Here is a 20,240-nt window from a genome sequence, read left to right on the forward strand (position 1 = left end):
GACTAATCAGAGTCTTAAAGTATGTCTTCAAGCAACAGTCAGATGATCATATAAAAAGTAAAAGAGGTTTTCCTCACTGTAATTATTCCTCTTGTTCACACTGGCTATTTAAAGACCCACTCCAAATGTACTTTCAATGAGTCATGAGGAACAAAATTCACAGTTTTTCCACACAATCTTTTTGTGTAAAATATATTTAAAAGTTGATCTGATGCTTATATGAGGCTTCATCAGTCTGACTTAGTCATATCAAGTGGACATCTGTCAAATTTAGAGTCTTTTTAGCTTCACATTGTCTCTTTGTGCCTCTTCTGACAGTGTTTCCTTGTTGAGTTGTGGTGGACGTATAGTAACAATTTTTAGCATACAGGGAGGTGTGTGGATTTTGTCACTTACTGTACTCTAGGTGCATTATAAAGGAATCTTCTAATGGTCAGAATGAACAGGAGGAATTATGATGGCAAGAAATACCTTTATTCAGTCTTTATTTGCACACCCACTATAGTTTTTAGTATCAATCTTTAAAAAACTGTGAACCTGGCAAACCTCATTCATTTAATAATTTAGTTGATTGACAGAAAATGAATCACCAACAATTTTGTTCAAGGAATCATTAATCAGTCACATAACAATCAAAAACTCAAACTATTCTCCAGCTGCAGTTTCCCAAGTGTGAAGAATTGCTTTTTTCCATTTTGTTTTCCATGAGCTTTCATCATTTCCAACTGAATCCCTTAGGACTCCAATACATTTCTGAAGAAAAAATGTTTGGCTCACAGTCTTATTGAAAATAGCTTATGTTTTTTCTATTGGCGCTTACACATATTTTAAACCTCTTAGAAGAATGCTTTCATTCATTTTTACAAGAATTGCCAATAGGACTTTTATTCCTTATTTAAATCTTACTTCAATGGATGTCTTTCTCTGTGAAAGTCCAAGTCAGCAATTTATTGTTTGTGTCTGCAGAAAAAGAAGGATGTTTGCATGATGTGTGTGTGTGTGTGTGTGTGTGTGTGTGTGTGTGTGTGTGTGTGTGTGTGTGTGTTTTGACCCACTTTATCCACCAGGATGGAGCCTCCCACATTAAGCTGGGGCCAGGAAATTGTGGTTGCCTAGCAAGTTCCACATCCACGGTGCAAAGTTTGAAGACGTGTTGCTCGGTCGGTGTTTGTGCCAATTGCAAACTCACAGAAAACTCATCTCAAACACCTTTTTTTCGAGGTCCAGTTGGCAACAGAGACGGTGCAAGATGTCCGTCGCTGGATTTAAGAAGCAATTTTACAAAGCGAGTCAGGTAAACGCGCGACTTTTTCTCAAAAACATTAGCCGATAGCTCGGCTAGCTAGCTAACACTATCGTTTCTTTTCGTTATGGGAAACGATACAACATTGCTTCTTAACACCGTATGAAACGCATTACTTTGTTGAAAAGTACGACTAGCTACATTACTGTTTAACTTTTGGTAACGGTCTAAAGAGTTGTTGTTCACAGATAACGTCGACATTAACTCTTGAAGTTAAATTAGCCAGCGTTAACGCTACTCTATAAAGTGTTTATTGTTAGCATCAGTAATGGGGTTAATACGTTTACCCTCACGTTATTTATTTAACTTAATTGTGTTAGCTTAGTCAGTAGGTTACATGAGTTTGCAGCCAGGTGTTTTTCCATGTAGTTTCTGTATTCCTAGTTATTCAACATATTTAACCCATAGCCTACATGAAACTAAAGTGCAATATTAATTCAAATCCTCTTTCTATTGCTGCTGACTCACAGAAGTTAGATAACGAAGGGTTGAGGTTCTGGTTTTATTGAGTTGTTGTATAGTATGTGATGTTTGGTGTTTAGTTCCATTCTTGTTGTTATGTGAAACACTACAGTAGCTCATACTAGTAGGTTCAGGTGGGTGGTTGTCATTTCTAACCTGGTGGATAACACAATCTTTTTAAAACACCTGTGTCACAATCTCAATTAAACAGCATGTTTGGTGATTCACCTCTCAGCCATGAAGTCTGTAATAATATTTCTGACTTTTGATCTGATCTGTGAGAATCTAATTTAGATAGTTATGACTTTTTTAAATACATTTTTTAAAGGAAAGGTGTGATATAAAGCTTTATTATACCTGAGCTAAGAATTAGGGCTGGGCAATATATGGATATCATGATATAAGACTAGATCTTGTCTTATACTGTATTTTGGATATCATAATATTGTTATATGGCCTAGATGTTGTCTTTTTCCTTCTTTTAAAGTCATGTAATCTTCTAAACTTTTGTTCGAGCTGGGCTATTATTTGTCTTTACCTTTAACTTAGCCATTATATCCACATTATTTCATTGTGTTAATATTTTGTGAAGCACCAATAGTCATCCCTACAGTGTTGTTGCAATATCGATATCAAGGTACTTGGTCAAAAATATTGTGATATTTGATTTTGTCCATATTGACAAGACGTTTTTATACCTTTTTCTTATTTAATGTTTACATTTACTCGCTGTCGTCGCAACAAATTACAGGCTAATGTATGTAATATTTATGATGGTGATTTTGAGTTCTGAACATCTTATTTTGGAATAAAACTCTGGTTATCGTTCTATACTTTCAGTACAACAGATATAACATGTAAAATTTAAAACTAGCACAAAATCTGGCAACTTGTAACAAAGCAAAACTAAAGATTTAGTTCATTGTAATTTCTTCTGTACTCACGTAGCCTACATGTAAAACCAAATGCTGTTCCTCTCTGCCCGCAGCGGTGAAAGAACAGAAAGGATAAAGATCTAAAAAAAATCCCTTACAATGATGAAAACGTGTAATCCTGAGAGAAAACAACTGAAAGAAACAGCAGCACAGTGCATTATGGTGCATTTAGTGGGAAAGTGCACATCTGTTGCGTGTGACCAACACAGATGTGGGGTTATATAATCCATTTTGTTGTTCAGTTCAAATATTAAAGTAAATGAGAATTGCTTAATGTCATGTCAGTCAAATGTATGCCTACCATGTTGTTTACAGACATTAACTGGAGGCAGTTCAACACAATCACAGTTGCTTTTTAAACTCTTTATTGAAACAGGTTTCTTGTGTTGGGTCTGAAGGGCATTAAAGAACAAACCCGCCACGTGAAGCTCAAAAACCAGTAGATTGTGGTTTTGGTGACACCTGCTTTGGCCCAACAACATGTAACAGTGGGTCCGAGCTCAGTGGGTGTGTAACTCACTGTGTGGGTTATGGCATCCTAGTTATGTGAATACTCTGCCCAAACTAGTTTCAGGTTCAGAAATCCAGTAGGATTACATTTGACATTTTTTCTGTTCTACATAAACTTTTGTGAAACTTTAACAGTGGAGGAGTGTTGATAAAACAACAGTACAGGGAGCTGAACAGTGTTGCATATTGTTATTATGAAAAGAAAGACACCAGTCATGCAAGTTAGTTGCTTAAGAAAATTGACGTGATACTGCCATAAAAGTATAGGCTACTTATTACAATTAATAGCCCCTTTTACATAGCCTGTTCAAAGTGGGAAATCCACGTCACTGTTCTGTATAAAAGGTACAAACATGGAGTCAAAGGGAAGTTGCTGTGCCTATAACCTGGCTACTGAGGTAGTCACAGAGCCGGATTGACTTTGTGTGAAAGGGACAGCGGGACAGGGAGCCAACGCTGTTGTATTACATGTCATGCCTCTGACTCCGAAACACCTGCATGCTGTGTCACAGAGAGGTGACTTTATGGTGGCTTTATGGTGGTCCAGTATACGACAGCAAAGACGGATCCTCCTTACAACTATAATGTGGGTTCTCTGTATGAATGAGGCAAATGACTGAACAGAATAATTGAAGTCTGCCAAATTGCTAAGCGTACGTCTATAGCTGACATTATGCACAAGATGTTTATCTAGTTTTATTCATTGATCAATAATATTAAACCCAGATCCTCTTCTTCTGGTCTTCTAAAAGGTGAGACGCCAGTTTCAAACATTATAACCGCTTCTTATCAAATCTGCTTTATAATCTGTTTGTTTTTTTAACCAAGTATGTTATTCATTTAGATTTAGCTTTCAACTATTTTAAGTAACAAACGCTAAATTGACTTACAGCTAAATGTTGTATTACAGCTAGTTATGATGCTTTAGTCTGACAGTGATGTGAAGGTTAATTAGACATGGTCAACAAAAACTTTTACTGGCAATTATGAAGCCAGATGGGGTGCTAAATGTGTGTCTATGTGGATTTCACACATCTAGATTTCCCAGAGATTCATTAATTGCAATTAAAACACTGCACACTGACTTCATAATCAGAGAATTTGTGGAGCTAAATTATATCCCATGAACCACCAATCTGTGTTTACAGTATTTTCGGGGCAACAAGTGCTCCACACAGAAGAACTTACCCAATCCTGTGTGTTATATAAACCAGAGAGCCTGCTTCATCCATCTGGTCACAGAGGCTTGTGTGCAATGTGTGTTGCTAACAGCTGCACCGAGTTTAGCCAAATGAGAGAGAGTATACAATGAGTCTCTGTTTCACCAGCCTGCCAACTGGACAGGATTTTAGAGTTTGTTAGTCTGGATAAGAAATGAAGAATGTATGGGCCATGCGTGAGTGAGTGTTTGAATAAGTGAGTGAGAGCAAGATGAAGTTAGCATGTGTGTTTAGGAAAAGTATCCATGGATGTGGTTGTCGTTAAGAAATCTGCAATGTGTGTGCTGAGCTGAAGGAAACGGGGAAAGATGTGTATGGATTAAAAACTCTCAGTAGAAAGTAAAGTCCTGTTTGCAGTACTCATTTCCCCATACAGACTTGAGGAGGTCCTTTCTATGATGGAAAAAATGGATATGTTTTATATGTGAACTGTGTTAGCCAGGCCGAGAAGATATGGTGCAAGATGTTACATTTCCAGTCAAGTTTGGAAACAGACAACAGGATGGTTCTGAAAGTCTGGACCTGCCCTGTAATCCTCTGATCCCCTCTGCTCTATATTGTACCTTCCTCTGGAGGTGCATAACTGGAAAAGAGGAGAGTTAAACAAAATATTCACAATGATATTGATAAAATTTATCATATTATATAAGAAGCTATGAGTTGTGGTTTGAATATTCTGAGTTCATTGCTCTTTTTGCTCCGTGTTCACAGATGGTGAGTGAGAAGGTTGGAGGCGCTGAGGGAACCAAACTAGATGAAGACTTCAAGGACCTTGAACGGGTACCACATACATTTTAAGATAATATTAATAATTGATTTGTAGAGTGAAACAATGTTCAAAAGTTCTGCTGTGAAATTAATTTCAGTTTTTTCACTCACAGAAATATTCTTAAAAGCACACGACTTTCATATGTACACGCATGTCTCTCTCTTATTGTGTGCCACCAGAGAGCAGATATTACCAGCAAAGCAGTGGTGGAAATCATTGGGAAAACATCAGAGTACCTTCAGCCCAACCCAGCGACTAGAGCTAAGCTGTCCATGCTCAACACTGTGTCTAAAATCCGTGGGCAGGTGAACAGTCCAGGCTACCCCCAGTCTGAGGGCCTCCTAGGGGAGTGCATGACAAAGTATGGACGGGACATGGGCGAGGACACCAACTTTGGTACAGTGGATAGTGGACCTATGTCTTCCTCTTACTGCAAACCTACTTGCATTTGTTTTCATAAGCCTGTTTTAAACACAATACTGCTGTAAAGAAGACCCCTCATTATGCCAGCTTTGACTTTTTACACAGTTTTTGTTTTGTTTTTTTTAACTAGCATGCTATCATTCTCGAGTCAGAGGCATTGGGTGTAACACATTATGACGAATAACATACGTGTCAGGCAGCAACATTTCTTTCTAAACAATAGTGGTGGATGACCACCATGAGTGTTGAGGTGCTTTTGCTAGTCTTGCATGTTTATCCCACTCTTCAAAAGCAAGCAAGTTACCATGTATACAACATGGGAGCACACACATAATGTCACACCCGTGAGGTAGCATGCTGCTTCTCTCTTTTAGATAAAAGTCTCCTTCCTTTTGACTACCTCTGCTGCTGGTTTATCGGCAACAATACCCCACATTCTGTGCTCGTATGTTTTATAGAGGCGGAATAATGGTGCAATATTCCTGCCTCAGACTGCATAAAAAGACTATGTTTTCAACTTCTTCATAGAAACAATGATTATGATTAACATCCGTCACTAGGTCCATCATGCCCTAATGTTGCTGTTGTGTTTTTGTTTTTTTGTTTTCTTAAATTACATTTATTTCTGTCAGGGGCCATGTACAAAACACATTAATCTAAAAAAGAGAAAAGATGCTCTGCACCAGATTTAGCTAACAGCTAATTTCCATCCAGGTAAAGGAAACAATAAAACTCAAGAGTAAACCCTAACAACACTCAAATAAGCCAACATACAATCCTTACCCACGCAAAAAACACACACTCACACACACCCTCACCTCATAGGAATAAACATTTAACAGAATATAGATATCAAAATATATACATACATATTTCGTATGTGTGTGTGTATATATATGTATATGTAGATGTATGTAAGAAACTGTTATTTGTGTCTTTTGACTACAGGTGGGGCTCTAGTAGACATAGGAGAGTCAATGAAGAGGATGGCTGAGGTCAAGGACTCTCTGGATATTGATGTGAAGCAGAACTTTATTGACCCGCTGCAGGCAGTTGCTGACAAGGATATCAAAGACATTCAGGTAGATCAGCTGCAATAGTATGAAAAAGAATTTGACGTCTAGAGACTTTACAATTTGAATAAAAGGCAAATGTCACCAGCAGCAAATGACCATAAACAAGCAAAACTCCTTTGATCTTCAACTGTCCAATCCCTCACTATCAGCACCACCTGAAGAAGATGGAGGGCCGCCGTCTGGACTACGATTATAAAAAAAAACGTCAGGGGAAAATCCCAGATGAAGAGATCAGACAGGCCCTGGAGAAGTTCCACGAGTCCAAAGAGCTGTCCGAGAGCTTCATGCACAACCTCCTGGAAACTGATGTGAGTATCCAGTAGACTAAAAGTAATTCAATTTGATTGAGTAACTTCTGCCAAAATGGTGTAACCATAAACGTTGCATCTGCAGTAGTGCTAGTGAGGCTGTCCTTGTTCTTCTACAAGGTGAAAAATAAACAGCAGCACTACACATATTGAACAGTATTTTCAAAGAGGACAAAACATGCTGCTACATCAGATAGTCTTTTATTGCTCAGAATTAATCGTTTCTGACTTCACTGCAAGAGAATAAATTCATGCAAACATTTGATGTTTTTTAGAGGTGCAGGTTACTATTATTTCAAGCACTAATTAATCAGATGTCTTTTTTTCAACTAATGAATTCTTTAAAATAGTAATGTCAACAGTTTTTTGAGTGCTGAATTGCAGTTAAAATGTGTTACGTCTAATAGAATCCTTTTAAAAATGTTTTAACTAGACCATCTGATTCATCCATTGGAAATTTATCATCAACTTAAGAGGTGGTCGGATAGATTGATAATGTTTACCCAAGGCAAATGTTTTTTTAATGCTGTTGAATTTTCTCAGGGAAGCCAAATGTAGCAACACATCAGTCTTTAGGTTTGGGGAGTTGTGAAAATCTCAGACATTTACTGTGTGCCAAGATTCAGGTCTGCTTACATTAGTTGTTAGTATAATCACAGAAGAAATGTGTATAATAAAACTTAGTGATTATTTTGATTTCACTGAAAGCAAGTGTGGCAGAAACAAGACTAATAATTACTCTTTTTTTTTTAGAAGATAGGTGTACTTGAAATTGCAAAGAGCAAATTCAAGTCAAAAATTAAGTTAGCAGCATCCATGAATGTATTAAAAGAACACTGACACTAGATAATCATCAAGCAGTATATCTGCCAGCAAACCAAACGTCTGTGTCTTTAAGGATAGTATGTGTCAGGTGATATGCCTTGTTTTTTCCACAGTGACTTGCAGTGTGAGCTTGTCAAACCTGTTTTGTTTAGTATTCATTGTGTTCACACACCTGTCATAATGAGGTTTCAGGGCTCTTTGAGTGAAGCTATTGCAGTGATGAACAAATGGGAAATGATGAGAGATAACACCATTAAGGAATGAACAGTCAGTTTGTAACATAAATGCACTGAAAGGCCCAATTCTGTTTCTGTGTTTTGTCACAATCTAAAATAATTTGTGTGTGTGTGTGTGTGTGTGTGTGTGTAGGTGGAGCAGGTGAGTCAGCTGTCTTCTTTTGTGGAGTCTCTGGTGCAGTACCACAGACAGGCCTCACAGATCCTGGAGGAGCTTTCTGACAAACTGAGAGAAAGGTCAGCACCATGACTATTTGTGGAACTTGGCATGCCTTTTGTGTGTTGAGGCTGTGTCCTCTGGCTCATGACAGGATGATTCAGCAGTACCATCTTTTACCCATCTACTCATAAGCAGGGAATATAAAGTAGCAGCTAATGCTGAGGATAGATCACTTATGTTCAGTGAACAACACATATTTAGGTCATTGTTAATAAACAAAGGTTATTATTTGATATTTGTTTTTCTTCCAATAGAGATCAAATGTCAGTTTCATGGTGGAATTAGTTGTAGTTATAGTAATTGTATTTTGTTGGACACAACACTGCATCAGTGTTTCCCCTACTTGTGAGCGCAGACAGGTGAGAATTTGTGTTCTGATCTCATACAGGGTGAATGATGCTCAGTCCCAACCAAAGCGAGAATATGCACCTAAACCCAGGCCATCATTTGACTTTGGAGAGACACAACACTCCAACGGAGCCTACGCACCAGCTTCAGCGAGCCCTCCATCTTACTCTCCTGGTAAACTTACTTCTCGAAATTCTGTGATACTTGTGCAAGTGAGTTTGAACATCTGTGTGATGTGAAATGCCTACTCCGAAGAAGGCATGTGTACAAGTGAATCTCTTTCTTACGACTGACATATTTTTCCTTCTGCGACATTAACCAGCCCCAGCACAAAATCCAGGTCCATCTTTCCAAAGAACCTCGATCAGGAGCAGGCCGCGTGAGTGAGACAGATGAAGACGTGTCACTTACTCAGAACTAGAGCAACTCACTAATTGCCCTCTCTCACATTGTACATTTGTGAGGCAGAGAGGTGTTTGCATGTATTGCAAGTAATTTACTAACATTGTTGTATGGTGTCGTTGGGTCCACTGTGTCAAGTCTGTCAGGTTCCCAGAACAAGATGGGGCTTGTCAGAGTGTGAATATTACTGTCTGCAAGGCTGCAGAGACATAGAATCATCAGCAAAGCACGCTCTGTATTTGTTTTGACTGACTGTTATTTTAATCATAGTAATAATGTTCATGTTAATCATGTTCAACTTTAACTGAAGTCAGCTATGCTGAATTGTATGCATCTGCTGCCCTTTCCACTGACTAAAACTTCTGAACCTCAAGAAAAATAAGTACATCACACATGGTTTATTTCACAGATTTAGTCAGAGGTTGAATTGAAATTCATAATTATCCCCTAGAGTTCTACTGAAAAGTCTTGGGCCTAAACTCACAGTTATTATAGTAGGAATAAAATATGTGTGCTATATAATATGTCAGCATTGATCTTGAGGTTCAGAAGGATTCTCTTGCCATACTGTTGACTAAATCTTTTTCATTTTAATGATTGTTCATGGCCTATTACAGAGTGCTGTGGGCCTACTGGAAAACACACTGGTGACAAACTGCCTCTTGTGCAGCAATTTTAAAGGAGAATGTACTAATCTTGTTAAAGGGAAATCACAAATACTATTTTCAAAAAATGACTATTTGTTCTTTCTCCCTCCTCCTGTCGTCTTTCTGCAGGTGAGCCCTGCTGTAAAGCCCTGTATGACTTTGAGCCAGAGAACGAGGGTGAGCTGGGCTTCCACGAGGGTGACATCATCACCTTGATCACTCGAATCGATGAGAACTGGTTTGAGGGATCCATTCGTGGCAAATCGGGATACTTCCCCAATAACTACGTTGAAGTGGTGGTGCCACTGTAACACTGAAAACAAAAGAGGCAAGAGGGAATCAGCAGGATGGAGAGGATGAAAAGGGGGAGGATAGAGGATTATCAAAACATATCTCTTCTTTATTATAATTAAAAGGTTAACATCTCAAGACAGGGACATAATTTTTTGTATCACAGAGCTATTTGAGTAAAGGGGACATGTTTTTTTTTTGTTTTTTTTTAAAGTTTGTCAAGATTTAATGGATTTTTTAAAAGTAAGGACAGAGATATTTAGTTAGAAAAATGATGGCGTGATGTTTGGGTGCACTTACTATAGTTCCTGTCTTTATATCATTCTCTATGCACCTGTGCACTTTGTACACTACACTTCCATCACCGGGACTGATGAAGAAAGGATGGCATGTATGATAACATATCCAACCTGATCCACAAACACTAAGAAGTACACTACTTCCCTATATTCTGAACCTTTTTTATATTCAAAATATATGAACACATCCTTTCTACGTATTGGTACTACAAACAAGCATACATACTCATGCATTCTTCTAAGCACCATATGTCTACACTCCCAGTTGTCACCCAGTTTCCTTCAGGCTCTAGTACTGTTGTAATCATGGACTCGTTGGCAGTCAACATGGAGGACTGGCTGCTGTTCAGTCGTTGTATGAGACTGTCTTCCACTGCCATCTGGTGGTACTGGAGATCATGTGGTGTACATTCTGTTATCACTTACCAAATCCATGTTGGGTAGCATGTCTTAAGTTTTAGTTTAGATTTTTTCAATTGCATATATAAGAATATATGTACAGTACCAGTCAAAAGTTTGGACATACTTAGTCATTCAAGGTAATGGAAAGGTGTGTCCAGACTATTAAGTGGTACTGTGTATATAAGCGTCAAAACTAGCTTGAGCCAGTCAGTAGGTAACATTGAGTGACAGCTGTATTTGACTGTTATTTCATTCACACACTACAGCTGATCAGAAACTCAAAGGCTGTTTAGTGTAGATAAACATGTTTTAGATTTGATAACTCCATAAATATGCTTCATCATATGTATCACCTTAATTGTTGCAAAGTTGTCAATTATTTAATTTGCCTACAGCTCTTAAGTGTTTGTTATTGCTCTCCAGACTCTTATCTTTATATAGCTGATGCCAAAGAAAGGTTTCAGAAACCCCTAAATTGCACAAGGTTGCAGTTTGTCATTAAAAGGAAACAAGTGATGCATGATTTACCCCCACCTCAAACATTTTACAGCATAACACCAAAGCCATAAGCACACATCCTTCAGCTCCTCTATTTTCTCAGGCTCCATTGATACTGCTGGCAGTGTCACAATGTTTTGTGGGTTTTTACCCAACTGTTTGTGAAGCTGGGATTTGTTTTCCTCTATAGTGTTGGGTAAGCTTGGCTTTAGTATGTTTTAACCTGTAATTAGGAGCATGGAAATTAATCTGATGTGTGTTGGGTGTTTTTGTACCTGCCTCGGTTTTCAGGCTGAAACTGTGCACCAGACCTGACAGAAAATGCTATCCCACAACTATTGTGTAGTGAATTTTCTAATAATGAGGAAGGTCTTTACACAATAGCTGGTTTCAGTTTCAATTAAGCCTATTACAAGCAGACTATGAACTGTGAGGTTTTGCGCTGTTCATTTAAAATGCCAACTTTCTCCTCTTGTCATGATCTCCTTGTTAGACCGCCCCCCGCCCCACTCAACTCTCCCATCTCTATTTAGACTGGGAGCGGAACAGACAGGTCTTTTCAGAAAGGAAGGGCGCACAGCAGTAGATTATGCCCTCCCCCACTGGTCTTTATTCACCACCTGCCCCTGTACCCCTACCCCCTTTCTCATTATCTGCCCCAACCCAATCCCATGGTGCCTCTGGAGCTCAGTCTCCTGCACCATCCTTGGAATAATCTCATTGTTATCATAGTATGTGCATCTTTAATGTTATGTTTGCATTACTCCTATGTTATTCATGTTATGTATAAGGCCATAGGGTTGGGCTGTGAGGAGTAATAACTGCGTGGTTCAGGTGTGGGTTTACATGCCTCATTACACTAAATCAAAAGCCCAGAGTTAGAGAGAGGGGGTAGAGGATCGGGGGCTCAGGTTGAGCTATTATGTAGCTTGTATAATATTGATGATGAATAATGTCGTGGAACAAAGGGCAAAGATCAATTTTTGTGTGCTGCTAGTGTCACAGCTGAAATAGTTGTCTGAATGCTGCGGCTGACATTTATTGCAACACTAAATTCTATGATGGCTGGTATTAAGTTAGTACCCTTACGAGTTGCAGTTTTGCAATATTGATGAAGTATTAACAGACCTTAAAGCTTTATTTTATTACATATACTCTTAATGTAATTTTTCTGTGTTTAATATGTAACTTCTGTGCATGTATCTTTATTATAGCCTCTGTGTCTTATGCAATGCCTTATTTTTGTAACTGTGACATTGTGGGGAGACGGAAAGTGGGATTATCCTGGATTATCTTTAGGATGTATGGATTACCTCTTTATTAAATGTAATCGTCTGTGTATTGTATATTTTTGTTACTACAGGGGGAATGGATGCTCTTCATTCACTTGTTTAAATAAATATTAAATAATTTGACTCCCACTGTGTCTTTCATGGGAAATAACATCCCAGGCTGTAAATTGGTCTTTTTTAATTGATACAATTTAGTGATAAAAACGTGTACAGAAGCGCAGAAAAGATAATAGAGTCGTAGCATTGTTTTTTTTTTTTTTTTTTTTGCATCTGACTTCATGTAGCTTGAATCTTAATTACATGTCTTGACATTTGCAAAATTGCTCATTTTGGTCAATAAACATGTATATACCTTTTGGACGCTTATCCCAAAACCCTCCGATTTTTAATCTGCACAACCACCCTTCTGTATGACCCCTAAACACAGCAGGATATACCAGCCAGCTGTTGGATTATTGCCACAGCACTATCTCATCGGGGAAGGCGTGTCACTCCCCGAATTACTCAGCGCCCCTTTGTCCTCGATCGGTGCCCAGCCAGTGACACTTATGGCTGCTGCACCCGTCAGGCAGCGCTCGGGGCCGGGGGGACCCCGTGCGCAGCTCCCGCCTTGCTACTATGAAGGGTACCTGGAGACGCGAGGACCGAAAGAAAAGGTAGGCTTGCCCGGTGCAGATCAAGTGCCATGTTGTTTCAATGCGTGCAGTGGATGGTGGAGGGTCAGTGTACCGGCTGATCCCCCCATTCCCAGTGAGCTGTCAACTTCCTTATTGTGTGAGAATGGGCGAGGCGAGACTGTATGCTGGTGCTGCTGGGGGATTTTTCACATGGAGGTTGTCAGATTTGTTATGCTCCTCAGTCTGGTTTTGCAAGAATATGACAGGAAAAGCATGCAACAATTTATGAACGAGTCGCGACGTATGAATCGTGGAGACCCTGCTGTCATTTAAATGACATCATCACATGGTAGCTGTGTCCCTTATCACAATAAATAGACATTTATATCATATACTGTATTTTTGCCAAGCATTTTCATTACATATATATTTTAGAGCGATATTGGCTGCTGACTCAGACATATATTTGAGATCCTCATTCGTGAAGTGAATTTTCAATATCAAATACAAAGTTACACAAACTGAAATTCACACCATTGCTAAAGCATCCTTTTGCATGTTTCCAATTCTATGTAACCTGATCAAAAAGGAGGGGAACCCCCCTCCCTTAGGGCACCCTCTCCCATTAGGCTTCTTTTATTGAAGTACAGAAATGCAATCTGAGCCTGGCTCAGGTGCAGGGTATTGCAGTGATCCATGGACACAGATTGACAGCATCTGCGGCTCACCCATCAACCATCTCTAGGGACAGGAAATGAGATACATAGAGAAAATAGATGGGGAAACAGATGTGGAAAAGCGACACCACTGTTGTCACAGCAGCTTATTTGTATGGGGTTTTCCTGACAGGCATCCAAGCGTCTGTGGACCTGTCTGTGTGGGAATGCTTTGTATTTCTTCAATAATGCCAAGGACACTCATGTAAGTTTCACATCAATTACGTCTTATTTTATATGCATTGTTATGTATTGACACAGTAACATGAAGATTTGTGTATGTGTGTGTTTCAGTATGTAGAAAAGCTGGACCTCAGTGGGTTTGTGTCCCTGAAGGACGACTGCAGCCGGGACAGAAACCTGGAGGCAGCCAGACTTATCCTGCGCATGAAGGATGGAGAGACCAAACTAACAGTAACACTCACTCAAAATGCACACACATGCATTCAAATTAGCACTTTTTGGCAAAGAGTTCAAGTGCGGTCTTCTTTTCTAGGCACCCAACTTGGAATCAAGGGAGCTGTGGAAGGGTTTCCTCTTCTCTGTCATTGATGTAAATATTCATCTTTTACAGATCTACTGCATCCCTGTACCAGCCTGTCTGCAATGTGCAGTCTCCTAACAAATTCTCTGCTCTGTCTGATCATAGCTGAATGTACCATCTAGTCTCACGTTGCTGCCGGGCCAGCTGCAGATGCTGAGAGAGGTGGTGGAGAAAGAAAGGTCCAGGCGGAGAACTCGCACTCCCACACGAGCTCCTCCTTCACCTCTCTCTGTTCCTTTAGTTGGAGAAATCCCACCGTGAGTTCTCCTCTGTGTTGAGAAAATGTACTGTATACTATTTGTGTATGTGAATGACTGCATTAGCATTAATGATATGTATGTGTGTGTGACACATAGGTGTTTTCGACCAGTGTCCCGAACAGAGGCTGAAGTCCTTTTAGAGAGACACCCAGATTGTGGCAACATGCTGCTTCGTCCAGGCAGAGATGGATGCTCACTGGCTGTCACCACTCGACAGGACCTCAACGGGTAAACACCTGCTGAACATCAGGATGCCACAGCTGCAAATATCCCAACCAGACATCACAAGTCAATGCAAACATCACATGCTCCCTGATTGTTCATATCTTTTTTTGCTCCAGATCAGTGTTCAGACATTACCGTGTGACTCAGAGGGACCAAGGTGGTTACATCATTGATGTAGAAAACCCAGTAAGTGCATAATATACCTCCAGATAAACAACAACAGCAACAATGTTCAACTTTTCAGAATGTGGAATCATACATTTTGTGTACATTATTTATGTACCACAACTGACTAATTAATGCAGTATATTCACATTCATAATGCTATTTCATGATTGTGTATTTATGGGAAAAACAGGGCTAAATATTAGAAAAGATAGAAAACACAAAACAGATTTGTTAACGGGAAGTCAAATAATAATAATAAAACTCACAACAGCTCTGTCTTGTTGTCATATAACACTATCTCTCACTTTTTAATATAGCTTTGTCCTCACACAGATTTTTGTATTTTTGAATAGTTTTAGACACAGCCTTAATTTAAAAAGAAATTTGAGTAATTCTTTGTGATGATAGCAATCAACAATGTCTCTGGTTATGTATAAACACCATTAAAGGATAAGGCTGGTAATTATCTATATTTTTCTCATTGCTAACAAATTTCATGTACAGAACCAACAATGAATTGATCCTACTTACATGTAATGTGTGTGTATCCTAGGCTGTGTATCATATTCTTCTGTGTAGTAGACCTCTGTTGTTGTCCAAAAACCATTGATAACATTGCTGCATTAGGTGATATGATTCTTCACCACACAGGTACACTAGTTTGTTTGGAAAATGCTCCAAAGACTATTAACAGTGAAAATATTATTAGTCTCCAGACAGTATTTCTGTGTAAGGCAGGCCTTTGCTAGCCTGTAGTGCTAGATGTCACAATCTCTTGACTTTGTACTACATTGTAAAGAACTTTAGTACAAAATCAAGAGGTTGTGATATGTAGCCCCACAAGCGAGCGAAGGATCAATTCTCATATCAGTTCATTTTTGGTTTGGCTCACCAGTTTAATCCTATTACAAACCATCAACTGTTAAGGTATCTACTACAATAGATTTCTGCTTGCCACTGTAGATTCCCTGTGCTACACTTCACGAGGTCATCGATGCCCTGGTTGAGAAGACGTTAGGAACTCTGCAACCTTTCCTCCTGGAGGAGCCTTATGAGGAGAATATCAGTAAGGCAGTTATCCAGCTCAAAATGCCTTCCATGTCTTTAAACAGTCTTTTAATTTAATTTTGGGGGGGTTTTTTCATTGTTTTTTTTGTCATCAGCATACGTTTCTGCCAATGATGAGAATGGAGAGAGGATCCTCCACACTGCCCAGTCCAGCCCCCTGCCAAAGGCTCCTGCACTGCCCCCAAAACAAGGTTAGCCTCTTTCACATAAAAAAACATCTGCAGAAAGACATAGTCAGGCAGCAATAATGATCACTAAGTTTGTTTGTTATTTTCTCTCTGGTGCAGATCGTTGGTCCAGTAGCCCCCTGTCCAGGTCTCCTGCCCCAGACCGCCGTATCCTGACCTCACCAGTGCCGGCTTCACCCACCAACCCAATGAGACGACTCATTCTCTCCCCTTCGCCTCTCGCACAGAGTAAGTGTTTACTTTGCCTGCTGTAGTCACCGCTGATTTAATCACAGTTCTGTTTCAACCCTCAGTTTCTTCTGTCCTTCAATAGCACTCAACGAGGAACTCAAAATTAAGCTGGAGAAGAGACGAGCCAGTCAGGAGTAGAGGAACATCTTCCTGCTGCAAGCTTCGCCAATCTTCAGTGCCAAACCCCTTCTCACCGCAGCTATGTATTCATCCTGTGCCTTCTAGGTGGAACACAAGGGACTACAAATTACTGCCACCTACTCATAGGGAGCTTCAGGATGTTCTGACTTTCATTAGTTTTGGTCTTGATGTGTATGTCTTTAAGAGCAAGACCGGTTGGTAAACACTGGATTAGATTCATACAACCTCACAAAATGCTGCCTACCTTGGTTGGGTAAAAATCCACTACTGCTTTGCAATATGACTGGCAGCTGAAAACCGGTCGTAGAAGCACCGACACATACGGGACCACCAACTGAGCCTGATATTTTCCTGTCTGAGCCTGTGTTTGTGTGCTGAGCTGCTAGTGTTACTGCTGCAACACCAGTGACCAAGAACAAATAAACCACTGATTGCCAAGATCAACACCAGAGCGACAAACTATGACCTGATACCTGAACTGGAACTTCATCTACTCTGAAAGTAAATGAAACCAGGCACTGTCAGGTTTCAGCTCAGACAATATTCTCATTCACCTCTTTATATGTGGCATGACTGAAAAATCATCTGAACACAGCCGAGCTGGCCACAAACTGAAAACTGCACAATCTCCCCGCCTGCTGCTCTGAGTGCTATTAGTGATTGATAAGCAACCATTAATGTTTTGTTGATTTAATGACACTGCTGTGGCTCATTTGTGACTCTGTGCCACTAGTGCATATTTTCAAGTGTTTCCTTATTCTCTGCTACTGTGTTTGTGCTACTGTATGGTGCTATGACTCACTAGTGCTCAGACCTGCCTAAAACTTCCAGGTGATCTCTGTTCCTCCTCAGAAAAAAGAAAAAAAATGTTTACTGTATTGATATGCAAGGGTGCCCTCTAGTGGAATGGATATCGACTAAAGTGACTCTAAACTTTATCAGCACAGTCTGAGTAATAACATAAGAACAAAACACTTGAGATAGACTAAACCTTTTCTGATGCAGACCGAACCTGGCCTTGACTATTGGCTTTATCACACCCTCTGCCCTACCTCTACCTTCTCAAAAGTACTACAGATCTGAGGGTGTTTAAAGAGTAATAAGTATTTACACATGGGTGACTAATATATATTTGAAGTGTCTGAGTACTAGAGGCAAGCTGTGATCAACTGACTGAAATTGTCTTCTTACAATGAACGGTTTCTTGTATGTTTGTACATTATGTGTTGTGACTACTTGATCACTATCAAAGAATAGTGTTTGTTAGATATTGAGGGCATTCAATTGTTTTGCATGGATGTCATTTGTCCTTGTGGTGAATTGATTATCCATGCTTTCTCAAATGTAGTCCCAGTCGCAGTCTCATAGGCACAAGTCATTGATTGAAGTCTTGATTTCCTGTAATGAGGAAATTAGAAAATGTTTGAATGAATGACACTATGAGTAGAATAAAAGAAGTGTTCAAAATGTTGCAAAGGTCTAAGCTATTCTTTTACAATTCAGCAGGGCAATGGAGGAGTGTTTTGTTGATGTTGTCTTTAAGTTGTTTATTTCAGCTTATGGGACATATTTCATGATCTTAGAAGCTAAAGGAAATATGTATATTGGAAATCATCAGATCCCTCCCACCCCACCCCTCCCCCAATAATTCAAGTTTAAGTTATACTCATTTAGTTATGAAAGTGATTTTTAGGGGGCAACTTTGGGGTTGGGTGCATATCTTACAGCAGACACTTAGTTGAATAGGCTGGGTCATTTTTAAAGAAAAAACATGATCTTGTTTAAGTTTCTTAAATGTGAATATTTAGTATCCTTAGTTGTCTATGAACATAAAGTAAATATCTTTGGGTTGTGGGCTGTTGCTCAGTACAAAACAAGACATTTAAGGTTGCACCTTGGCCTTTGGTAAACAGTGATTAACATTTTATATCATTGTTTGATATTTTATTACTTACTTATTTACCACCTATCGATATGTGAGAAAATAATAAACAGATTAGTGAATAATGAAAATGAAAGCAGCCCAGAGGTATCTCCCTGTCATCTCTCTACTATCGATAGGCTATAATAAAGAGACAGATTTTTATTAAAGACTAGATTTATATTATCTGTATTTTTTCATGTTTATAGTTGTCTAATTTAATTTTTCGTGAAGTTAACTTCTAAATTGTTCTGGTACATTTAGTTGTCAAGTTTACTGAGGTGCGCTGCAGCAGGGTGCGGTGGAGCTATTTGGCTGAATGAGTTGTCCCGTGATAGCCTTTATGAGCTGCTTTATGCCATAAACTTAATCAGAGTTTAACATTGCATTTTCTGTTCAGTTCACCACAGATCCGGCAGATATATATACATATTGCTGATCTAGTTTGCTCAAGGAAAATGACCAAATCAACCAAATTTGACCAAATCAACTAAATTGAGCAGTTCATTGCACTGCTTCTGTAGAAATTACGGTAGCCTAAGGGCGCTCGTTCGGCTTTGATTCGATGCCGCCATAATTACTGCAGTACCTGCGCAAATGGATTTAAAAGGCGGCTGGCTTGAACACGGTTTTCGCAAACTCTCACTTCATCACATCTCAAAACGCTCTTCTCGAAAGGAAACGCTCCGGTGCGGTGTGACGGGAAAAAACAACAGCGACGCAGCCGTGTCCGGTGAAGGAATGAAAAAGTTTCCGCCGTCATTCAACGTTCAGTCTTGAAGGAAACCGGAGCTAAAGCGAGTCGGAGTTTTACATTTCTGCAGCACGTTGAGCATCTGCAAACTAGTCGTGTGCGGGTTTTTTTACACTTTCCATGCGTATATTAACATTATGAGTTAGTCCGACTACACACCGGCTGGTTAACGAGGAGTTAGTGGTTTATAAATAACGTTTAAACAGGTGTTTGGACTATTTCTTTAATGGACGCTTCAACCGTCTTGGGCGTGTCAGTGCCCAGGTAAGTGATAAACGTTGATCTGTGTCGTCTAACCTGCTTGAGCTAGATTGACTGTTTTAGCTTAGCGGTTTTGGCTTAAATCCATCGCTCAAAATAAATAACAAAATACACCTTTAAAAATTTAAACAAGCCACTAGCCTACCTAAATTGTTCCGAGCTTCATGTGTAACCTCAAAAACAGATTTCAGTGTGCTGTACTCTTGTTAGTGCGTTTTGCTCTTGCTGGCTGACATTTATCGCATAAATCTGAAAGACAAGGTGTGTATGCAGACTGGTATTGAGTGAAGCTGGCTTTAGCCCCTGGGCCAAATATGTGAAACATGTTATCAGGGCTGCATTCTCTGACATGCCACAGCAAATCAGTAAAATACAGCACACGGAAGCACACACCCACTTAGCAGGTTGTAGTAATACTAGTGGTCAAAGTCACAAGAAACAGACAGCAGATGTTACTGTTACTACATGGTAAGTAAAGAAGAAGCAAGTGCAAGCTATTTGTCAACCTGTAACTTAGTGAAGTTAGGGTGAGCCAAACCAACATGTTTCCTGTTTGTGTGTGTGCAAAACATGACTTGAAACTCGAAACCTAGTTTTTCTCTCATCTCCACCAGACTTTGGCACTCTCTATGAATCTCTCATTGTGTGCTAGTGTTTGGTGCTGCAGGAGAGCTGAGGTT

General features: G+C 39.5%; 2 protein-coding genes across 2 annotated transcripts; both read left to right on the forward strand.

The window, feature by feature from the left end:
• The first annotated feature begins 1,035 nt into the window (after positions 1 to 1,035).
• LOC128369346 (endophilin-A2-like) lies at positions 1,036 to 10,620 on the forward strand. Its single transcript, XM_053330368.1, has 8 exons — positions 1,036 to 1,294; positions 5,142 to 5,210; positions 5,379 to 5,595; positions 6,571 to 6,704; positions 6,848 to 7,006; positions 8,201 to 8,304; positions 8,676 to 8,809; positions 9,814 to 10,620. The coding sequence occupies exons 1-8, from the start codon at positions 1,250 to 1,252 to the stop codon at positions 9,993 to 9,995; spliced, it is 1,044 nt and encodes a 347-aa protein (XP_053186343.1). The 5' UTR covers positions 1,036 to 1,249; the 3' UTR covers positions 9,996 to 10,620.
• Positions 10,621 to 13,014: 2,394 nt separating this feature from the next.
• stap2a (signal transducing adaptor family member 2a) lies at positions 13,015 to 16,850 on the forward strand. Its single transcript, XM_053330370.1, has 11 exons — positions 13,015 to 13,122; positions 13,933 to 14,004; positions 14,094 to 14,213; positions 14,296 to 14,352; positions 14,449 to 14,600; positions 14,700 to 14,831; positions 14,945 to 15,014; positions 15,960 to 16,062; positions 16,160 to 16,255; positions 16,352 to 16,480; positions 16,566 to 16,850. Exons 1-11 carry the CDS (start codon positions 13,015 to 13,017, stop codon positions 16,619 to 16,621), a joined length of 1,095 nt encoding a protein of 364 aa, XP_053186345.1. The 3' UTR covers positions 16,622 to 16,850.
• The last annotated feature ends 3,390 nt before the right edge of the window (positions 16,851 to 20,240 follow it).

This window comes from Scomber japonicus, chromosome 12 (assembly GCF_027409825.1).
Source record: "Scomber japonicus isolate fScoJap1 chromosome 12, fScoJap1.pri, whole genome shotgun sequence".
Lineage (NCBI taxonomy): Eukaryota > Metazoa > Chordata > Actinopteri > Scombriformes > Scombridae > Scomber > Scomber japonicus.